The following is a 24682-nucleotide window of genomic DNA, read 5'->3' on the forward strand; positions in this document are numbered from 1 at the left end:
CCCTTCAGTTTTGTCTTCAGCAAGTTAAATGCATGCTCAATCGGATTGCATAACATTCCACTTCTTTCCCTTAAAAATCTCTTTGGTTGCTTTTGCAGTATGCTTTGGGTCATTGTCCATCTGCACTGTGAAGCGCCGTCCAATGCGTTCTGAAGCATTTGGCTGAATATGAGCAGATAATATTGCCCGAAACTCTTCAGAATTCATCCTGCTGCTTTTGTCAGCAGTCACATCATCAATAAATACAAGAGAACCAGTTCCATTGGCAGCCATACATGCCCACGCCATGACACTACCACCACCATGCTTCACTGATGAGGTGGTATGCTTAGGATCATGAGCAGTTCCTTTCCTTCTCCATACTCCTCTCTTCCCATCACTCTTGTACAAGTTGATCTTGGTCTCATCTGTCAGGATGTTGTTCCAGAACTGTGAAGGCTTTCTTTAGATGTCGTTTGGCAAACTCTAATCTGGCCTTCCTGTTTTTGAGGCTCACCAATGGTTTACATCTTGTGGTGAACCCTCTGTATTCACTCTGGTGAAGTCTTCTCTTGATTGTTGACTTTGACACACATACACCTACCTCCTGGAGAGTGTTCTTGATCTGGCCAACTGTTGTGAAGGGTGTTTTCTTCACCAGGGAAAGAATTCTTCTGTCATCCACCACAGTTGTTTTCCGTGGTCTTCCGGGTCTTTTGGTGTTGCTGAGCTCACCGATGCGTTCCTTCTTTTTAAGAATGTTCCAAACAGTTGTTTTGGCCACACCTAATGTTTTTGCTATCTCTCTGATGGGTTTGTTTTGTTTTTTTCAGCCTAATGGCTTGCTTCACTGATAGTGACAGCTCTTTGGATCTCATCTTGAGAGTTGACAGCAACAGATTCCAAATGCAAATAGCAAACTTGAAATGAACTCTGGACCTTTTATCTGCTCATTGTAATTGGGATAATGAGGGAATAACACACACCTGGCCATGGAACAGCGGAGAAGCCAATTGTCCCATTACTTTTGGTCCCTTAACAAGTGGGAGGCACATATGCAAACTGTTGTAATTCCTACACCGTTCACCTGATTTGGATGTAAATACCCTCAAACTAAAGCTGACAGTCTGCAGTTAAAGCACATCTTGTTTGTTTCATTTCAAATCCATTGTGGTGGTGTATAGAGCCAAAAATTTTATAATTGTGTCGACGTCCAATATCTATGGACCTGACTGTACATACACATACAAAATATATATTTATAAAGAAAAAAACGTCTGCACTCAAACACTTATTTCACCCCTCTGGTCGCACTGTTTTCAGCTCATTCACAGTCTTTTTTTTTTAAGCTATGAGCTAAAACGTTGCGACTAGTGTTGAAGGGAACCTGTCACCAGGATTTTGTGCATAGAGCTGGGGACATGGGTTGCTAGATGGCCGCAAGCACATCTGCAATACCCAGTCCCCATAGCTCTCTGTGCTTTTATTGTGTTAAAAAACAGTTTTGATCCATATGCAAATGAACCTGATATGAGTTCTGTGTCCGGAGATGAGTCAAGCGGAAAGGAGCACAGCACCGCCTCGCGTCCTGCGAATCTCCTCCTTGCTGGCTGACGTCACAGAGCTGGAGCGTCGAAATCTCGCGATGTGCGAGCTAGCGCATGCGCAGTGTCGGCATCATGTTCATTCCCTGTGCGGGCATCAGCACAGGGAACAAACTACGCATGTGCTAGCTCCCGCATCGCGGGAGACGTGTGAATGTATCCTTAATTATGGTCCGTGGTAGCAGAATCCATAACTGAATTCTTACATAACCCGAACCTTGAACGCCAAACTTGGTAATTTGCATTACTGAAATAAATTGACTTTTGCACGATATTCAAATTTTTCGAGTTTCACACACATACATATATATATACACATACATATATATATATATATATATATATATATATATATAAAGAAAAAATAGAGCAGCACTCCAAAGTAGCAGTAAAAAATGGTATCTTTATTCACCTATAGGTGACGCTACGTTTATGCTCTAACCTGAAGCCTTCCTCAAGCAATGTGAACTTTCCAAAGTGAACATATATAGTGAGAGGAAGTGACATCACGTTAAAAAAGGGTGTTTATAAAGGAACCAGCAATTAACCCATGCTGGCATGTGCAATAATAAATACATCAAAATATTACAATTGTATCAAAAAAATCTTGTGCAACAAATTCATAACATCATGTAAAAAAGCAATACAGTAAATGTCAATACATAAATGGTACAAAATCAATGTGTACATAAAGTGCTACAAAATTACCCATGATTATTCCAGTTCATTTGTGTGTGGAAAAAAACGGAAAACATGATGGTGGGTGTAAGTGACAGCACACGCCAAGGCAACTTACACAAACCCATTATAGATCGACTGCTATACACGGCGTCCCCAATCCTCCAGTGCGCATGCTCCAGGCGGCGCATCATATCAGTATCATATAGCAGCGTCATAACGACCATGCGCAATATTCAGTATTCCTCCACAATCGCCATCTTGGAAGAGGTAAAACACAGGCGAAGCACAACTATGACAGAGTCCCCACCTGTGTGAATACCATTCAAACCATGGCGATACCATACTAATCACACATGAAACACACTGTTGCTAATAGGATCACCTGTGCCAACCAAAGTTACCGTGAGGTACCAATTGTTAAATCATACAAAGGGAACCATGTGCGGAAAGAGCAGAGCCACCAGCAATTCCACACAGTGTTAACCCTGCTGATCCCGCAATGTTATGAGGGATCTCTTCGTATCTTCACACACATGCACAAGGAATCTGAGCAGCCATATCATTGCAAAATAAAAAAAACATTAAAAAAAATTAAAAAAACACCTAATGAATAAGTCCGGGGTTGAAGTTGCGTTGATTCTGGTGGTAAAGGACCAGGGACTATGTGATTGGTGGACGATGTGATGCACAATCTATGTGTAGGAATAGAAAAAGAAAGAGAAAAGATTATTATACATATATCCTCCATATATTGTAATACAATAGTTACATTACAACCTAACCCTAGGAAAAAGACATAAACGCACATACAGTTAGACCGGGCAAGCTACCCTCCAAATACCTATCCTAAATTGAAGTCTGCATTAAGGCCATATGCTTTTAAAGAATTAAGGGTATATATCCACCATATTTCTTTTATCTTTAATAATGAAAACCTATTGACCCCCTCCTGGGCATTGGTACACAATCAATAAGCCAGCATTTGAGATCTTTCTTTGTGGTTGAGAAGATCTGCAAAATGTTTAGAAACAGGCAGATCCTCTTTTCTGTCGAATACTTAATCGATGGTTGTTCATTCTGGATTTAAAATCTGTACAAGTTTCCCCGACGTATAAGATATTGCAAGGACAAGATAATACTTATATCACATGGTCAGAAATACATGTCAAGTGAAAACGAATGGGGTAATTCACGCCTGTAGATGGATGAATAAATGCAGTAGATTTACACATATACCTACAATTGACAGGGAAAACACCCCAATCCAGGCCGTGTCAAAGTGGATTGTCTCAATACTTTTTTAGTTCCAACATCATCCCTAACCAGCTGATCCCTCAAACTCATGGATCTCCTATAGGAGAACAAGGGTGGACTGTTGAATTCCGGTACATCCTTAATAGACCCCGCTAGAGTGGGCCAATGTCGTCTGATAATACAACCAATATCATTGCTCACCTCTTTATAGGTAGATACAAAGGGAATTATAGATGTTGTACCTTTCACCACTGGATTGGAGAGGATTTTCTTCCTGTCCAATTCCATTACCGCATTACGATGCCCTTTCAATAATTTATAAGGATATCCAGGATTTTGAAATTTGCGTATCATGTTATCCATAGTTTGTCCAGATTCCGCATCATCAGAGACAATTCTCTTGATGCGAAGCATCTGCGAATATGGAAGAGAGCGTATCATTTTTTTAGGATGACAACTACTATACAGAAGCGCAGTGTTGTTATCTGTGGGCTTGGTGTACAACTGTGTGTGGAAAATTCCATCAACAATTGACACCTTAGTGTCCAAAAATTGCATTTCACTGGTAGACTATACCAATGTGAATTGCAATGATGTATAAACACCATTGAGAAAACTATGGAAATCCATGAGTTGATCCTGACTACCTGTCCAAATGAGGAAGACGTCTATGTATCTCCACCACCTCAGTATATACCTGAAGTGGCTAGATAGATAGATGACTTCCTCCTCAAACACACGCATGTATATATTGGCGTAAGTGGGGGCCATATTAGACCCCATAGCCACACCCCACTTTTGGATATAAAAAGTATCTTGAAACAAGAAATGGTTATGTTCCAATAAGATAGTAAGCAGACTAAGAATGAAGTCCACAGCCACATCAGTCAGTGTGGAGGTGGACAGCATTCTCCTAACCGCATTAATCCCCATACAATGTTCAATTGAGGTATACAAAGAAACCTCAAATGATGCTAGAATTACATTCTGAAAATCAGAAATATCCACTTGACTCAATCTAACCAGAAAATCACTGGTATCACGAATATAAGAAGTACCACCAATAGCAAAACCTCTTAATAATCTATCAAGGAATGTGGCTGGGTGACTAAAAATAGAATCAGAACCCGATACTATTGGTCGCCCAGTTGGGTCGACCAGTGTCTTGTGGATCTTGGGTAGTACATATAGTACTGGGGTTACAGGATGAGCTACAATGAGATAATTCATGAGCTCACTATCTATTACCCCTGCCATATGAGCATCATTAAGGCACCGTTGAATCATGGAGCTTATTCGAAATTTCGGATCACCATCCAAGATTCCATAGACATCAGTATCCTCCAATTGCCGTAATATCTCGGCCTCATATTTCTTGGAATCCATAACAACAACAGCACCACCCTTGTCCGCAGGTTTGAAGACAAGGGTGGTGTCATTTTTAAGTTGTTTCAGGGCTTGTACCTCATCCCTAGTGAGGTTGAGATGTTTAAAGGTGGAATTATCATGACTAGACCTTAACTTCTCAATATCAAACCGTACGCCTTTGATAAATGCATCAACAGCAGGTTCACTCGTGTCAGGAGTGAAGCCGCTCTTGGTATATAAATCAAAGTCATGTAAAGATAATTCACTAATTTTGTCAGTGACCTTATTGCTTTTACCCCTGAACCAAGTTTTCAGTTTGATGGAACGACAAAATGCAAATAAATCGTATTCAAGTTTCAACCAATCCACATGCATGGTAGGACAGAAAGAAAAACCCTTATTTCGAACACTCACTTGATTTGCGGTGAGTTCCTTGGAAGAAAGGTTAACAACAGTCATTTCTTCTTGTTCATGGCTTTGCTGGACATGCCTCGAGCCTTGAAACTGCGTGATTTGACTGTATCTGTCTTGTCGCCTAAAAAAATCACTCTGATGAGACAGTTGGAATGCGTTTTCTTCTCTTATTGTTATCCCTGTAGTGCGATGTCGATGAATCACTATGTCAAGTATATACTGAGCCCCTTTTGTAGTCATCAGAGTCACGGTTCCATTTAATGCGTTTACCTTCCTCTGCTTGAGTTTGGAACTTCAACAGGTGTTCATTCAATACATTAGTATAGATATTAAAATCATTAACTCACATATTCGCCTTTAATTTGTGTATAATGTCCTCAATATCATATGTCAAAGAACATAATTCACGCTGAAGATATTCGAACCAGACGTGGCGGTCGACGCTACAAACGAAATCGACAAATCACGCAGTTTCAAGACTCGAGGCATGTCCAACAAAGCCATGAACAAGAAGAAATGACAACCTTTCTTCCAAGGAACTCACCGCAAATCAAGTGAGTGTTCGAAATAAGGGTTTTTCTTTCTGTCCTACCATGCATGTGGATTGGTTGAAACTTGAATACGATTTATTTACATTTTTTCGTTCCATCAAATTGAAAACTTGGTTCAGGGGTAAAAGCAATAAGGTTACTAACAAAATTAGTGAATTATCTTTACGTGACTTTGATTTATACACCAAGAGCGGCTTCACTCCTGACACGAGTGAACCTGCTGTTGATGCATTTATCAAAGGCGTACGGTTTGATATTGAGAAGTTGAGATCTAGTCATGATGATTCCACCTTTAAACATCCCAACCTCACTAGGTATGAAGTACAAGCCCTGAAACAACTTAAAAACGACACCACCCTTGTCTTCAAACCTGCGGACAAGGGTGGTGCTGTTGTCGTTATGGATTCCAAGAAATATGAGGCTGAGATATTACGGTAATTGGAGGATACTGATGTCTATGGAATCTTGGATGGTGATCCGAAATTTCGAATAAGCTCCATGATTCAACGGTGCCTTAATGATGCTCATATGGCAGGGGTAATAGATAGTGAGCTCATGAATTATCTCATTGTAGCTCATCCTGTAACCCCAGTACTATATGTACTACCCAAGATCCACAAGACACTGGTCGACCCAACTGGGCGACCAATAGTATCCGGTTCTGATTCTATTTTTAGTCACCCAGCCACATTCCTTGATAGATTATTAAGAGGTTTTGCTATTGGTGGTACTTCTTATATTCGTGATACCAGTGATTTTCTGGTTAGATTGAGTCAAGTGGATATTTCTGATTTTCAGAATGTAATTCTAGCATCATTTGAGGTTTCTTTGTATACCTCAATTGAACATTGTATGGGGATTAATGCGGTTAGGAGAATGCTGTCCACCTCCACACTGACTGATGTGGCTGTGGACTTCATTCTTAGTCTGCTTACTATCTTATTGGAACATAACCATTTCTTGTTTCAAGATACTTTTTATATCCAAAAGTGGGGTGTGGCTATGGGGTCTAATATGGCCCCCACTTACGCCAATATATACATGCGTGTGTTTGAGGAGGAAGTCATCTATCTATCTAGCCACTTCAGGTATATACTGAGGTGGTGGAGATACATAGACATCTTCCTCATTTGGACAGGTAGTCAGGATCAACTCATGGATTTCCATAGTTTTCTCAATGGTGTTTATACATCATTGCAATTCACATTGGTATAGTCTACCAGTGAAATGCAATTTTTGGACACTAAGGTGTCAATTGTTGATGGAATTTTCCACACACAGTTGTACACCAAACCCACAGATAAGAACACTGCGCTTCTGTATAGTAGTTGTCATCCTAAAAAAATGATACGCTCTCTTCCATATTCGCAGATGCTTTGCATCAAGAGAATAGTCTCTGATGATGCGGAATCTGGACAAACTATGGATAACATGATACGCAAATTTCAAAATCCTGGATATCCATATAAATTATTGAAAGAGCATCGTAATGCGGTAATGGAATTGGACAGGAAGAAAATCCTCTCCAATCCAGTGGTGAAAGGTACAACATCTATAATTCCCTTTGTATCTACCTATAAAGAGGTGAGCAATGATATTGGTTGTATTATCAGACGACATTGGCCCACTCTAGCGGGGGGTCTATTAAGGATGTACCGGAATTCAACAGTCCACCCTTGTTCTCCTATAGGAGATCCATGAGTTTGAGGGATCAGCTGGTTAGGGATGATGTTGGAACTAAAAAAGTATTGAGACAGTCCACTTTGACACGTTCTGGATTGGGGTGTTTTCCCTGTCTAGGTTGTGTCAATTGTAGGTATATGTGTAAATCTACTGCATTTATTCATCCATCTACAGCCGTGAATTACCCCATTCGTTTTCACTTGACATGTATTTCTGACCATGTGATATAAGTATTATCTTGTCCTTGCAATATCTTATACGTCGGGGAAACTTGTACAGATTTTAAATCCAGAATGAACAACCATCGATTAAGTATTCGACAGAAAAGAGAGGATCTGCCTGTTTCTAAACATTTTGCAGATCTTCTCAACCACAAAGAAAGATCTCAAATGCTGGCTTATTGATTGTGTACCAATGCCCAGGAGGGGGTCAATAGGTTTTCATTATTAAAGAAAAAAGAAATATGGTGGATATATACCCTTAATTCTTTAAAAGCATATGGCCTTAATGCAGACTTCAATTTAGGATAGGTATTTGGAGGGTAGCTTGCCCGGTCTAACTGTATGTGCGTTTATGTCTTTTTCCTAGGGTTAGGTTGTAATGTAACTATTGTATTACAATATATGGAGGATATATGTATAATAATCTTTTCTCTCTTTCCTTTTCTATTCCTACACATAGATTGTGGTGGTAAAGGACCAGGGACTATGATTGGTGGACGATGTGATGCACAATCAACGCAACTTCAACCCCGACTTATTCATTAGGTGTCTTTTTTTTTTATATGGGTTTTTTATTTTGCAATGATATGGCTGCTCAGATTCCTTGTGCATGTGTGTGAAGATACGAGGAGATCCCTCATAATGTTGCGGGATCAGCAGGGTTAACACTGTGTGAAAATGCTGGTGGCTCGGCTCTTTCCGTACATGGTTCCCGGTGTATGATTTAACAATTGGTACCTCACGGTAACTTTGGTTGGCAGTGTGTTTCATGTGTGATTTAGTATGGTATCACCATGGTTTGAATGGTATTCACACAGATGGGGACGCTATGTCATAGTTGTGCTTCGCCTGTGTTTTACCTTTTCCAAGATGGCGATTGTGGAGGAATACTGAATATTGCGCATGTGCATGGTCGTTATGACGCTGCTATATGATACTGATATGATGCGCCGCCTGGAGCATGCGCACTGGAGGATCGGGGACGCCGTGTATAGCGGTCGATCTATAATGGGTTTGTGTAAATTGCCTTGGCGTGTGCTGTCACTTACGCCCACCATCATGTGTTCCGGTTTTTTCCACACACAAATGAACTGGAATTATTGTTTTTAATCATGGGTAATTTTGTAGCACTTTATGTACACATTGATTTTGTACCATTTATGTATTAACATTTACTGTATTGCTTTTTTACATGGTTATGAATTTGTCACACAAGATTTTTTTGATACAATTGTAATATTTTGATGTATTTATTATTGCACATGCCAGCATGGGTTAATTGCTGGTTCATTTATAAACAAGATCCAGCAGAAAAATACCCCCTAAAATTACAATTTTAATAATCTGCCTTTAAAAAGATCCCATATGGGCCTCCTATAGAAACACCAAAAATTACATACAGACTAATTAACTGATGGCACATATCCAGCAATTATGAGAATTACCTGGGGTGGGGGGGGGGGGGGGGGAGGAAATTCTATCCCTATAACCACCCCTATCCCAAATGCATAGCACCGCTTTCCCTGAGGGACCGGAACTGATCTGTTGGAACGCATATGCGTTCCAGCAGCAGGAAATGAGGCAGCCCTGTAATAGTAGTATGGTGCCACCGGAAACCGTAAACTGTCTTTTGGAACGCATCTGCGTTCCAATATCCGGAAGTGAGGCAGCCCGGAACATGTGTGATCAACTAATGATGTGAGTGGCGCTGATTATGAGCGGTTTAAATGCACTTACAGTGGGCTAGCAGATCGCCTACCAGGGGGAGCTCAAAACGGAGGGAGGCCTGCAGGACGTAAGTTGTATTTGCCTAAACCCCTGACTAGAGGGATACAGAAATTTCTTGTAAGCACTTATGTTATCCCTGTCTCTTAGGGCTCATTCAGACGGCCGTATGCTGTCCGCAAAAATACTGAATGCTATCCGTTTTTTTGCGGATCCGCAAAAAAAACGGATCTGCAAAAAAACGGATAGCATTCAGTATTTTTGCGGACCCATAGACTTCAATGGGGCCATGTCCTGGTTTTCACGGACAAGTATAGGACATGTTTCATTTTTTTTGCGGATCCGCAAAAAAACGGATAGCATTCAGTATTTTTGCGGACAGCATACGGCCGTCTGAATGAGCCCTTAATCATAGTGTGGGTTCACTGGGACCCTTACTTGACAGGACGGTCGGAATGCCATCTGATCCATCATATCTAAGTTGGGCATACTGTATCTTCTAACCGTAAGTGTGCAGTATACTGCAGTATACCATACTGACTAAGTTTTATTTATGCCGGAATTCCTTTATCGACTTGGGCATATGATCATTTTGTCCAATAGGGCGGGAGAAGCAATTTTCTCCTCCAACAAGGGTGTATCTTATCCTCCAACTGTAAGTGTGTGATACACTATATTGAAACTACAGGGTGGGCCATTTATATGGATACACCTTAATAAAATGGGAATGGTTGGTGATATTAACTTCCTGTTTGTGGCACATTAGTATATGTGAGGGGGGAAACTTTTCAAGATGGGTGGTGACCATGGTGGCCATTTTGAAGTCGGACATTTTGAATCCAACTTTTGTTTTTTCAATAGGAAGAGGGTCACATCAAACTTATTGGGAATTTTACACGAAAAACAATGGTGTGCTTGATTTTAACGTAACTTTATTCTTTCATGAGTTATTTACAAACTTCTCTTTGTTTACAGCCATTGACATGTCGCCGAGGTTAACACATGAGGAGCGGATAGAAATTGTGTTGATGTCTGGTGAACGCAGTAACCGGGTCATTGCAGCAGATTTCAATACAAGACACCCTACGAGACCACCCATCTCCCATGCTACAGTTAGCAAACTGCTTGCCAAGTTTCGTGAAACTGGTTCAGTGTTGGATTTGCCAAAATGTGGACGCATGAAATCTGTCTCTAATGAAGAAACATCAGTGGCTGTCCTAGCTTCATTCAGCAAGAGCCCACAGCGTAGCACTCGCCGCATGTCACGTAACATCCCTTCGGCGGATATTAGCTACTCACAAATGGCACCCTTACAAACTCCAGCTACTGCAGCATCTCAACGAGGATGACCCAGATCGGCGCACTGAATTTGCAGAATGGGCAAAACAAAAATTGGAACAGGACCCTCAGTTTACGCAGAAGATTTTGTTCAATGATGAGGCAAACTTTTATGTGAATGGTGAAGTTAACAAACAAAACCACCGCTATTGGTCTGACACTAACCCACATTGGATAGATCCCTCCAAGACTGTTGGAACAAAAAAAAATTATGGTATGGTGTGGTATATGGGGTACAAAGATAGTGGGGCCATTCTTCATCAATGGAAACCTCAAGGCCACTGGATATGCGAAATTGCTACATGATGATGTGTTTCCCTCTTTATGCACTGAAGCTGGCATGTTTCCTGAGTTTTTCCAGCAAGATGGTGCACCACCACATTATGGGTGTCAGGTCCGAGCATTCCTAGATGAACAGTTTCCTGGAAAGTGGATTGGTCGTCGTGGGCCAATTGAATGGCCCCCAATGTCTCCCGATCTGACCCCCTTAGACCTTTATCTTTGGGGTCATCTGAAGGCAATTGTCTATGCTGTGAAGATACGAGATGTGCAGCACCTGAAACTACGGATACTGGAAGCCTGTGCTAGCATTTCTCCTGCGGTGTTGCTATCAGTGTGTGAAGAGTGGGAGAAGAGGGTTGCATTGACAATGGGCAGCACATTGAACACATTTTATAAGTGGTCAGAAACTTGTAAATGACTCATGAAAGAATAAAGTTACGTTAAAATCAAGCACACCATTGTTTTTCTTGTGAAATTCCCAATAAGTTTGATGTGTCACATGACCCTCTTCCTATTGAAAAAACAAAAGTTGGATTCAAAATGGCTGACTTCAAAATGGCCGCCATGGTCACCACCCATCTTGAAAAGTTTCCCCCCTCACATATACTAATGTGCCACAAACAGGAAGTTAATATCACCAACCATTCCCATTTTATTAAGGTGTATCCATATAAATGGCCAACCCTGTAGTACATGTGTTGGAAATTTCATTGATTTAGGCATATGATTATTCTGTCCAACAGGACGGGGAATGCACCTCTTTTCTGGCCTCCCGGATCTGGACTACAGCACCTAGATCATAGCCGCACAGGACATCCGTGACTGGTGGCTGGTCTGGTATAGGGCCACACTGCTCGTGGAGTGGCCCCAAAATTACATACCCCCCCGTCTTAATTATCTGTAGAGCGATGATGTATTTATATAATGTGGCTTCGTCCCAACATATATCTTGTTATACGAGTACTGCACAGACCGACAGTGTCTTTATTATCTTCACCTCCTGATGATCCCACAGCATTGACTAGGGGGAAACGCGTCAAGGTTAATTCAGGTGTTTTTTTTACCATATTGTCAACCCTGACTATTTATGATATTTAAACTTTATGTATTTCAGGTGTTTGATCACTATCAACCCTGATTTTTCTTTTTATGTGTCTGTACTGTGTTGTCTATATCTAGCATTATTCAGTTAATTTTGGTGCCATTGGCACTCTACTATCCTCACCTCATACCTGGGGTACTCTAGCCTAACTCCCTGTAGGGACACAATAGGGAGATTAGTCTAGGTACGTGGACAGGGGGTCTCCACCTGAGGTTTTAGGATAGGGGTGGTTATAGGGATAGAATTTCCTCCCCCCCCCCCCCCCCCCACCCCAGGTAATTCTCATAATTGCTGGTTATGTGCTATCAGTTAATTAGTCTGTATGTAATTTTTGGTGTTTCTACAGGAGGCCCATATGGGACCTTTTTAAAGGCATATTATTAAAATTTTAATTTTAGGGGGTATTTTTCTGCTGTAACTTGTTGTATACTATGTTAACACCATTAACTATGTAAATTGATTCTGCTGGCATTTTTCATTTATAAACACCCTTTTTTAATGTGATGAAATGTGACAAAAAAAATAATTAAAAAAAAAAAAAAAACGTTTTTGTGTTCCCATTTTCTGAAAGCCATTTTTTTTATTTTTTTGGGCGATTGTCTTGGATAGGGGCTAATTTTTTGCGGGATGAGATGACGGTTTGATTGGTACCATATGACTTTTTGATCGCTTGGTATTACACTTTTTGTGTTGTAAGGTGATTTAAAAAAAATGGCTTTTTGGCACGGTTTTTATTTAATGTTTTTTTTTACGTCGTTCACTAGATGGGTTAGCTCATGTGATATTTTTTATAGAGCAGGTTGTTATGGATGCGGCAATACCTAATACGTCTGTTTTTTTAAATATATGTTGGTTGTACACAATAGAGCATTTTGAAACAAAAAAAAATATCATGTTTTATTGTCTCCATTTTCTGAAAGCCATATCTTTATTTTTTGGGCAATTTTTTGCGGCATAAGATGACAGTTTGATTGGTACTACTTTGGGGTACATATGACTCTTTTGATCACTTTTTATACCATTTTGTGGGAAGTGTGGTGGGCAAAATTGCAATTCCATCATAGTTTTTTTTTTTTTTTTTTTATGGCGTTCACCGTGCAGTAAAGGTATGTGATCCTTTTATAGATCAGGTCGTTACCGAAGCAGATGTGCGGATATAGGAAGAAGGACCTTTTTTCGAATCAGACCTACTTGATGCTTGAAGATCCAGTGGGTCTGATGCCTCTACAATACACTGCAGTACATTGTATAGTCATTCACAGTAAGCCTGATCCGGCTCAGCTACCATGGTAACCATCAGGACGCTGCCACAGCAGCGCAGCAACCCGATGGGGGAGGGAGCTTCCTCCTTCAGTTTACCATTCAAGCATCGGGCCGCTGGCACAGCAGAGCAGAGGCCCCATGGTTATCCCTCCATGCAGCGGTCCCTAAGTACCGCGAAATGGAAGGGGTTAAACGCCCGCTGCCACTCTGGAAACCTTGACCCGGGGAAAGGAAGGGGGCTTGTTGCGTCACCGATCATCCTGAAGGGGAGGGGGGGGCTTGTTGCCTCGCTGGCCATCATGAAGGAAGGGGGCTTGTTGCCATCCTGAAAGGGAGGCAGCTTGTATGGAGGTGAGGACGGCCATCCCACACGACGTGGGATGGTATCGGGCCACAGCAGAGCAGCGGCCTGATGGTTAGCACTTTCCATACAGCGGTCCCTAAGGACCATGGAATGGAAGGGGTTAGGTCTGCAGTTTGCTTCATGGATATGCACCTGTGATTCTGAAGGTTCTAGTCTAAATTCTCTTGTAGTATATATTGAGGGTAGCGCCTCTTTTAGACTGAACACGCAATCTACCTGGGACTTCTGAGCAGAGTACGTATGTAGCTGGTTCCTACACTGCCCTGAATATTGTAGGCCTAGGCAAGTCCAAAGAGAGGCAGTATATTAGTGTTAGGGACCCATCTGCGGAAGCCACCTTGACGCCTGGTAGATGGGCCCGAAACATGTTTGATCAAATATGTGCGCTAAGAACTACCATTAACTCCTTTATAGTCGGTATTGTACCACTTTTATTTAGAATGACCCCCACTTCTTAGCTCTATTGTTTGTATGTATAATGGTGTGCAGCCATTTTATTTTTTATAATGCAGTTTGAAGCAGACTGTCAGCTGTATGTTACAGCTGACAGCAGAGGTCGCACAACATTTTTTCCAGAAGAGTAAAAATACTCCAACAATTTTGAGGAGGATTTTTAGCCGAGGAGTACAAATTTTGCGGTAATTTACATATATAATACATAGGCCCACATAACGTTATGAGGCTGATATTTCTGCAGGGAAACCATTGCTAGTCTCCCATACAGAAATAAATGTAGACAATTTTATATTTATCCAACATCATATACTAAACATAAGACTACTGCTGCCATACACAGCGCCCACCTGACGCTGCCATACACAGCGCCCACCTGACATTACTATATACATATTACATACACAGCTCTACCACATGCCCATTACACAGATAGTTTACTATATACATATTGCACACACAGCTCTGCTACATGTCCATTAGGGCTCATGCACACGAACATATTTTCTTTCCGCTTCAGTTTTGTTTTTTTGAGGACCGTATGCGGAACCATTCACTTCAGTGGGTCCGCAAAAACAACGGAAGGTACTCCATGTGCATTCCGTTTTCGTATTTCCGTTCCGCAAAAAAGTAGTGCATGTCCTATTATTGTCCGCAAATTACGGTCCGAGGCCCCTTTCAAGTCAACGGGTCCACAAAAATATGGAACACACACGGAACACATCCGTATGTCAGCCGTATTTTGTGGATCCATAATGCAGAAATGCTATGCCCAGCCCTTATTGCTCATGTGTTTAGTGATTAATAAGTTACTGTTTCCGATCCACAAAAAACAGATCGCATACGGGACCATACGGATATGTTTTGTGGAATAACAGAACGGAAGAGGACTTAAAGAAAAATAAAAAAACTCAGATACGGAACAACGGATCCATGAAAAGCAGACGACCGCAAAACAGCGGTCGTGTGCATGAGCCCTTACACACATAGAACTACTGTGTGCACATAACACACAGAAAACTGTACAATAGACTGGTTACACTGACATAGCCCAGCTTTACACACTGTCAGGAATCTGGATTATTATTTACTGGCAGCCCTGATTGTCATTTGATTCACCTTTTGGCATGTACATCAGTGTACATGCAAAATAAGTTCCCACCCCCCAGCCATCTGATTTTATTACACGACACGGAGGCTCCTATTGCTTTCTCTTTCTTTACTAAAACTTACAGCAGCAAAGAAAAAAGCATCAAACTGATAACCATGGCAACCAACTCCTCCCCACTGTGGCAGTATAATAGTCTCCTCTTTCTTTGCTGCTCCCCTCACAGATAAGTACTTCTCCTTATATCTGTGGGTGGATGTTTATTTTATGCTCTATATGGGAAATATATGGTATTTTTTAGTATTTTTTTTTGTAGTATCCTCTTAGTTTTCTAGGGATATTAGCCCTCTGGGCTTTGGTAACCTTTTCCTTGTGGGGTTTATTTTATTATTTTGCCTTTCCCCTCATTCCCGTTTTACTTTTCAGATTTTCTCCTCATTTACTTGTTTTTACCTGTCTACCTCCCCTCCGTTCGGTTGTTCAATCCTTCTGTGTCAGTCTGCGGCGTCCTCCCCTAGCTGCGTTCCTCCGTGCGCTTCGTCTCTGTCGGCCAAGATCTCGCGAGATCTCGGCCGCCATCTTCTTACCTCTTCTGCGGCTGTGTTTCGCGCTCTCTGCGGTGTTCTCGCGGGACCGCGCAAGATTTTCTCTCGCTTCCCAGACGTCCGCATCCGGAGTTCCCTCTGCTGCAGCTCAGTCTCCCTCAGGTCGCCTGTGGTTATTAGGGCGTTATATAAGCCCTTCCTACCCCTGCATACTACTCTTGTCTGTTAGGTCAGCCCAAACTTAGATATCTATCGATATACATACAGCGCTTATATAGTTAACCTGTGATAGCCAATTCTGTCATAGCCTTGGGCTCAGAGCATCATGTCCAAGAATTCTATACATGTAACTAGCCCTGTCCCTGAGAGCATGGATACAATGCCTCATGTTCAGGAGTCAAACGCTATTACTCCTGAGGCAGTCTTTAGCAATACAACGCTCTGTGACTGCTGCAATACAAGCCGCCATGGGGTCTATGTCCTCAGTCATTTCTAGTTCAATTACTGAGGCCCTTATGACTGGTCCTTCCTCCTCTACACCTTTGGGGCCCTTGCCACCTGAATTTGTGTTACCTGCCTCCAGAACCACTACGACTGGTGGAAATATAGCCACCCATGATGGCGCGCATCGTTCGCGCAAAAGAGCCTACGCCCGCCAGGCAGAAAAGGCGAGGCAATGGAAATGCGCTAGAGCGCAGCATGATGCCGGATCGGGTTCCAAACCCTATTCTGACGAGGAGGCTCAGTACCAGTCTTTAGACTTGGTGGATATAGAGGAGGAGGATCCCTTGGATTCGGACCTGCCAGGTCCGTCCTCGGCGTCGGCAGCGCCCATTGAGGTTCCACTTCACGCCTCGGCAATTTTGGATCCTGCAGGGGACCCCCTTTTTGACCCGGATGCTCTCCACCATCCGAGGTCGGCAGAATGGCTTCCGTCCTCACATATTGCCAAGTATTTGGAGGCCCGTATACGCCAACCTCTATCTAAAGAGGCACGTAATAAACTCAAGGCTGAATGCCCCAGACCTATTATCCCTAACAAGGTCTGTGAGACGCCTGTAGTTAACCCAAAAATGTGTAAATTTTTAGCAAAGTCGGGCTGGAACCCCAGGAAGGGTCTTGAATCGGCCTTAAAGTCCTGTCAGGACAAATTATTGGACCTTTTGGGCCCATTGACAAAAATATTTGAATTGGCTGAGTCAGCCAGAACCCAGAACACTCTGGTAGACCCGGAAGAACTCCGGGATGGGTACAACGTGCCGTGTGTATCACGGGCAACGTAAATACGTCACTCTCGATTGAGCGTCGTAAAGCAATTCTTTTTAAAATTGAGCCTAAATTATCCAATTTGGCCCTGACGGAGACAGGCAAAGAGGCTCAAGGATTGCTGTTTGGGGATTCCTTCATTAAGGATCTCTCCCATTTGTAGGAGCCTTCACTGCCCTCGATAAGGCTTAAACGTCCATGAAAAGAGTGTTCCAAGGACGGGTCTCTAACAGGGCCGGCAGCTCTAGGGGCCGCCTGTCCGGCCGCTCATCATACCAGACCCGCGGGTCCGGCAGAGGCTCCTTTTCCTATCGACCCTCCAACCAGGAGTTCCGTCAACCACCCACTTTCTTCCCCACCCGGGGATCGTCTTGGGGCTCACGTGGAGCCAGAGGTTCATCATCCAGACGTCCTTTCGGTAAGTCTAATGCCACCGTTTTCTTTGACTCCTTGTGTAGGGGGCAGGCTCCGTCTTTTTTTTTTTTTTTTTTTCGTGTTTGGAAAACCATCACTGCAGACCCATGGGTTCTTTCGACCGTCCAGGGGTTTCACATAGAGTTAGTTTGCCCCCACATCCAAATTCCTTCCCCGTATCCTACGGTTCTCCCAGCCTCATCACACCTGCTTTTACGACAGGAACTGTCAGCGCTGTGTCAGAAGGGCGCCATAGAGCGGGCCCCACCTTCCTCGGAGGGTATCATCAACAGTGTGTTCCTGGTGGCCAAAAAAGAAGGCCAGATGAGACCCGTGATCAATCTCCGGGCACTAAACGCTTTTGTAAAATATTGGCACTTCAAGATGGAGGGTATCCACCTCCTCAGGATTTGCTCCTCCAGGGAGATTGGATGGTCAAATTAGACTTGAAGGACACCTACCTGACGGTTCCGGTGGCCGAACCGTCCAGGGATCTCCTTAGTTTTTTCTGGGACTCAGAGATATGGAGGTTCTCCTGTCTACCCTTCGGTCTCTCTTCCGCCCCTTGGTGTTTTACCAAGCTTCTTCGTCCGGTTATTTCCTGTCTCCGCAGTCGGGGAATTAGTCTAATTTATCTGGACAATATCCTTATATTGGCCCAGAGTCCTTCTGTCCTTCTGACCCATCTACAGTGGTCCATGGACCTGTTATCCCGGCTGGGATTCCTCCTCAATTTGGAGAAATAGTCACTTAATCCAGCCCAGTCCATAGAATTTTTGGGCTTCACTATCGATTCTTCCACAGTGTCTCTGAGCCTTCCGTCTGCCAAGGTTCGTGCCATACTCTGCCTTCTTCATACTCTGTCTCTCCAGCAGGTTCCCCTACGGCATCTTGCCCGAGTCATAGGCCTCCTCTCCTCGTCGATTCAGGCTGTGTTTCCGGCTCCCTTGCACTATCGCGGCATAAAGCGTCTCAAGATTGCTCACCTCCATGCGGGAGCATCTTACGCGGATTTAGTCACCTTGGACAAGGACACCAGAGAAGAACTGACGTGGTGGATCCACAACTTGGAGACCTGGAACAGGAAGGCGATATTTTGTCCCCGACCGGACTTCACGATAGACTCGGATGCCAGCCTTCTCGGCTGGGGTGCTTACTGCGAGGGTGTGATGACCGGAGGGCCCTGGTCACCAGAGGAATCCAAGCTCCACATCAACGCCTTGGAACTTCTGGCGGGTTCTTTTGCAGTTCGCAGTTTTGCGGGCGGCTTGTCCAGGATTTGCATCAGACTGCGGATGGACAACATTTCTGCAGTTCGGTATGTCAATGCCATGGGAGGCACACATTCTGCGATTCTGTCCAGATTGGCTCGGGATTTCTGGACATTCTGCATGGCCAGAGAAATCACAGTTACGGCGGAGTATTTGCCGGGACTCCACAATACTCACGCAGACTGGAGCTCACGTTTCCTGTCGGACTCGGGAGATTGGAAGTTAGATTGCACAGTGTTCTCATCCATATCTTCCCATTGGGGTCCATTCTCTTTAGACCTCTTTGCGTCCCGTTTGAATGCCAACTTCCACGCTTTTACAGCTGGCGTCCGGATCCGAACGCGGAAGCAGTCGATGCGTTCCTCCAGGATTGGACCGGCCACCTCGCGTACGCTTTTCCCCCGTTTGCGATGGTGTCTCGAGTATTATCTCAGATCTGCCGTCAGGGAGCGGATCTTGTACTCATAGTTCCGTTCTGGCCCACGCAATCGTGGTTCCCTCAGCTTATGGAATGCCTGATCCAATGCCCTCTACTTCTTCCGGTCTTGCCGGACCTCTTGTTGGATCCAGCGGGTCTAGGACACCCTCTCGTCCTCAACGGCTCCCTTCAGCTCCTGGCATGCAGAATTTGGGACATCGCTGGAATTTCGGAAGCAGCTAGACGTCTATTGGACGAAGCTTGGGCGCCGGGAACCAGGCGAGCTTATCGATCAGCCTGGAGGTCTTGGGCTGATTGGTGCCTGGCTAGGCACCTGGATCCCGTTTCAAGTGCTGTAACAGAAGTTCTTCAGTTTCTTGCTTCACTTTTTGAAGAAGGTAAGGCTTACCGTACCATCAATTTGTACCGTTCTGCCATTTCCGCGTTTCACCAAGGGTTTGGCGGGTGTCCCGCTGGTCAGCACCCTCTTGTTTGCAGACTTCTCAAGGGATCCCGCCTCTCTCGCCCTCCCAGGCCTCGTTTCTCTTCCACTTGGGACGTCTCTTTGGTGCTTTCCTTGTTCTCCTCGTGGCCTTCTAATGCGGACCTTTCTCTCCGTCAACTTGCAGCCAAACTGGTTTCTTTATTCTGTTTAATATCTTGCAAGAGAGTGTCAGACGTCCGCGCTTTGGATCACGACGCTCGTTCATTTACTCCTGATGGGGTCGTGTTCAACATCACACGTCGCACCAAAACCAGTATTCGGTCGGTCTCGTACACCAGTTTCCCGGATTCTCCTGCTCTTTGTCCAGTGTCATGTCTTCAGGAATATGTTAAAGATGTGTGAATTTTATTCTATATTTTGTATATCTAGGACTGTAATGAGTTAAACTTTTTCTTCTCCAAGTGCCTCCCCCCCACCTTTCTCTTTGTCTCAAGCAGGAGAGGAGGGGGGGCAAAGTGCTGCGGGCAGTGTCTGATTTCTCATCTTTCTACAGGTGTCCCATAGAGTGTGGTAGAGATGCGTAAGTAAATCATATGGCTTGATGATATATATATATTATTCACTGCCTATAGAGAAGCACCTCTTTGAAGTGTCACATATGACGTATGCAGTATTATTGTTAGAATAGAAGCCATTACAAAATGGCGATGGTAACCAGATGTTTACATTAGTTCACATTCCAAAGTGGTATTCACTGCGCAGATGCAGGTGTATTATTTCCTCTCTCTTATCTCTTCTTCCTTTTTGACCAATGAAACAATGTTTTAGCCTCAGAGAGGACTGCCCTCTTTTGAAGATGTATAATACATTCTACCCCATGTAATAAAAGTTAGAGATTGCTTTGACCAACTTCTGTGTCAGTGTTCAGTCTCTCAGCCATGCGTGGATATTAACCCCCTGGGGGGGGTACATTGATCTGGAACACCAGAGTGTATCTAAAATGCCCTAATTTAGGGCGTCTTTTTCAAATATGAGGCTCGTATGGCCTCTCATCGTTTCACTTCTTCTCCTGAGCTTTTTCTGTCCTATCGGCATCCTTTCCGTCCGGTCTCCACGATCACCTTAGCCCGTTGGGTGAAATGGGTTATGGCTTTGGCAGGAGTGGATACTGCGATTTTCACTGCTCATTCCACTAGAGGAGCCTCTGCGACCTCTATGGCAGTAGCTGGAGCGCGTTTAGAGGATATTATGAAGATGGCGGATTGGTCTCGTGTATCTAAATTTCGTGAGTTTTATTTCAGGCCTACGGTTCATGTTTTTTCTTCTGTTGTAGGTCAGCTTTAAACTCGCAATAGGAGCCTCCGTGTCGTGTAATAAAATTACATGATTTTCCTATTTTATGACGTAAAGTCATGATTTTATTAAAGACACTGAGGCGAGTATTGCCCCTCCCATTTTGTTTGCCCTCCCTGGGGTCTCTGTTTATGCATGGTTTACTTGTCTTTGTACATTGATTTTCATTATCTGATTATGCTGTATGTTCATTACTGTGCACTGCTGACGATATTTTGTGCAATATTGGGACGTTTTCTACCTTTGTCTTGTTTCTTTTCATAGGTTGAATATGCTGTCTTCTGGGTGCGGTTGGTGTTTGATTTTCCAGCTTCATTCTTCCGTTACAGTTTCCGTGGTTGGAGAGTTTGGTTCTAGCCTTCAAAGTTCTGGACATCGGTCACCAAAGAAAGAGGAGGAGTTAACAGAGTCAGAGACTATTATACTGGCACAGTGGGGAGGAGTTGGTTGCCATGGTTATCAGTTTGATTGATGCTTTTTTCTTTGCTGCTGTAAGTTTTAGTAAAGAAAGAGAAAGCAATACTCGCCTCCGTGTCTTTAATAAAATCATGACTTTACGTCATAAAATAGGAAAAAGGAAAATCATGTAATTGTCAGCTAGCAAAGAAGAAAGCCCCAGTGGTCCAGGCTTCAAGGAGGCCCCAGGTGGAGAATGTCACACCTCAATCAGACAGTTTTGAGACAAGCTAACTCCTGCAGGGAAAACCCCCAGCAGGAGGTATCAGCCCTTGCCAGGATCAACGCTACCTCCCAGACATGTTGGCACCTACATTTCATAAGGAATTATGAATCGCCCAGCCATCGCAGGCGCAAACCGTATACATATTTGTGTCCCGGTGGCCACGATGTATGTGCCCATGGTCTTTGTTTGATGGGGGATGCCAGGGAAAGGAGATATCCATATCTCCCCACAGAAACCAAATACCGGTACCATGTTTGGACTCAAGTTGTAGCCGGAACACAGGCGGATCCATTGGTCCCAGAACCATCTCCCTGTGACCTTCTGGACTGGAGCTATGAACCTAAAGTGTTTTGTGTGTCATTTGCAGCCAGTCCAGCAGGGGGTATTGGACCCCTCCCAAAGGCCAGGAGGGGCGGGCTACAGGTTAAAAGGCTTGTGCCAGCCAGAGGGCAGGGTCTTTCTCTGAAGAAGGGTCACATTGTGTAATGTGTTTAGAGGGACCCAGGAACTAGCTGAGATCACGGCCCTTCATGTGAACTGCAGCAAAGAACACCTCACAACCAAAAGGAACTTTCATCTTACCCGGTAACTGACTTTTACTCTGCTTAACCCTGTTGTACCCATATAACCTGTATTTGTAACCTCAGACCACTGTATATATTCTCTGTGTATATTGTGTTATATCTAGTGTGCCCTTACGGCGATTACATATATAATTTAATCTTGTGCTGTCTTGTATCTCGATCACGAATCCCCACGTCCGTGTTTTGGCCTAGTTATAAGCTACCGCGGGTTGGTTTCTCACCCTATATAATCCCGTTAGCGGACCGGGCTTACATCAAACGAGAAGCTGATGGCAGATTATCCGAGCTGAGACAGCGCTGTTTTCACTGCGGCCGTGAAAAGGCTCTCTCAGCTTGTTGCCTCTCTGTGCCAGCGTGGACAGGAGGTGTATGTGTAAACTGTACCAAGCTGACCTTACCTGCTCCTCTGGAGGGCGTAACGTCCCGTCTTTTGTAACCCGTGACCATACCGCGCCTCGTGAGCTCGACGTAGGCGACGTCAAGCGGGCAAGAGGTGTGGTATTCGTCACACACACACCTTCCATACATAAAGTACCTCTGCATTCTCCACCAGCACAGTCCTACCCAGAGTCTGTTCTCCTAACTCATCCCACACACATGGCTGATCACATGACTGTGACATCACCACAGGTCCTGTAACCACAATGTAGTCTGGGGCTGCTCCTGGTGAGAGAGATGTCCGTGAGGGTCAGGCTTTTCAGGAGAGGGGGGGCTTCATGTGTGCCAGACCTGGCAGCTTCTGATACACAAGTGGGGGAGGAGGAGAGAGAGGGAGACAGTGCGCGCTCCTGTGTGCACACAGGAGGAGTTACAGAAAATCAGTCAGATGACTGATAGAAAGCACAGCAGGATGTAGAACAAAAAAAAGATAGATAGAACCAATTGGAAAAATTATTTTCTACACAAAAATTATTATAATTTTTTTACAAAAGGTGTCCATATCCTTTAAAAGAGTCACAAGGGTCATAAAATGATTGTTTTCTATGGGCAGTTTTCCTTTAAACAAGTTTTGACAAATCTCCCTCACTGCATTTTCATAAAACGTTTGATGTGTCGCTGCAGTAGAAGAAGCGAGATGGACTCAATGGAAAGTCTATGGGACCATCTCAATTCCGTCCACTGCAGTGAGGAGACACCACTTCTCTCTCCTTCTAGTGATCGTGGAGTTCTCAGCATCCAGAACCCCACCAACCAAAACCTTTGATATGTCTGTGTGACGAATCAAAAGTTTTATGAAAATTCTGTGACTCTTTAATTGACCTGAACTCACAGCACTGTAGATCCCTAGGATGCTGTGAGTTCCGGTCAGTAAAACCTGCGGTCAGAACAGTCAGGATTGAGAATTCAGCCTAGAGCTATTACACCTGTTGGGGTACATGAACTGATACTTTGAGACAATGTCCAACAATGTATGTTTTGATAAAATGATTGCGGACACTAGAAGACAAAATAAAAATATAAACGCATAGACCAAAAACGAAATGCATCTGTATAGCTAGCACTGACCACCAAAATATAATACTTACCTGCTCATCACTAACCACATGCAGAAGTTTACATCTGTACCAGCATTTATCTGCTGAAAACATACCACCATAAACCTGGAAAATAAGGAAATGAGACATTACCTTACATACATTTCCAAACAATTTGTTATGTTAGGGTACTTCCACACTTGCAGCAGAGGATTCCGGAAGGCAGTTCCGTCTACGGAACTGGCTGCCGGATCCGGCAATCCTGAGCAAACGGATGCATTTGTGAGACGGATCCGGATGCGGATCAGTCTCATAAATGCATTGCAATACTGGATCAGTCTTTCCGGTTGTCATCTGGAAAAACTGATCCGGTATAAATTTTTTTCTCATTTTTAAAGGTCTGCACATGCGCAGACCGCAAAACCGGATACGTTTTGCCGAAACACTTGGGGCCGGATCCGGCATTAATGCATTTCAATGGAAATGAATGCCGGATCCGGCATTTCGGCAAGTGTTCAGGATTTGTGGCCGGAGAGAAAACTGCAGCATGCTGCGGTATTTTCTCCGGCCAAAAAACGTAAGAGGGACTGAACTGATGCATCCTGAATGGAATACTCTCCATTCAGAATGCATTAGGATAAAACGGATCAGTTTTTTTCCGGTATTGAGCCCTGAGGACGGAACTCAATACCGGAAAACAAAAACGCTAGTGTGAAAGTACCCTCAGCTGCGGGCACTAGGCAAGTGCATTTCTTTCTTTAGGCAAAGCAGATTCAGGCACATAACTAGAACTGCAGTAGGGATCTGACAACTCATTTAAGGTTGACACCTGCCAACCT

The 24682-nt window shown here is 43.7% G+C and overlaps 1 protein-coding gene across 1 annotated transcript in view; it reads right to left on the bottom strand.

The window, feature by feature from the left end:
• The window catches only part of STK31 (serine/threonine kinase 31), a 195916-nt gene that overhangs the window by 169851 nt on the left and 1383 nt on the right, over positions 1 to 24682 (bottom strand). Inside the window, exon 2 of the mRNA XM_040434003.1 lies at positions 23895 to 23969. Within this exon, the coding sequence (XP_040289937.1) occupies positions 23895 to 23969 (75 nt within the window). The remainder of the gene's footprint in view (positions 1 to 23894; positions 23970 to 24682) is intronic.

Source organism: Bufo bufo, chromosome 5 (assembly GCF_905171765.1).
Source record: "Bufo bufo chromosome 5, aBufBuf1.1, whole genome shotgun sequence".
Taxonomy (NCBI): Eukaryota; Metazoa; Chordata; class Amphibia; order Anura; family Bufonidae; genus Bufo; species Bufo bufo.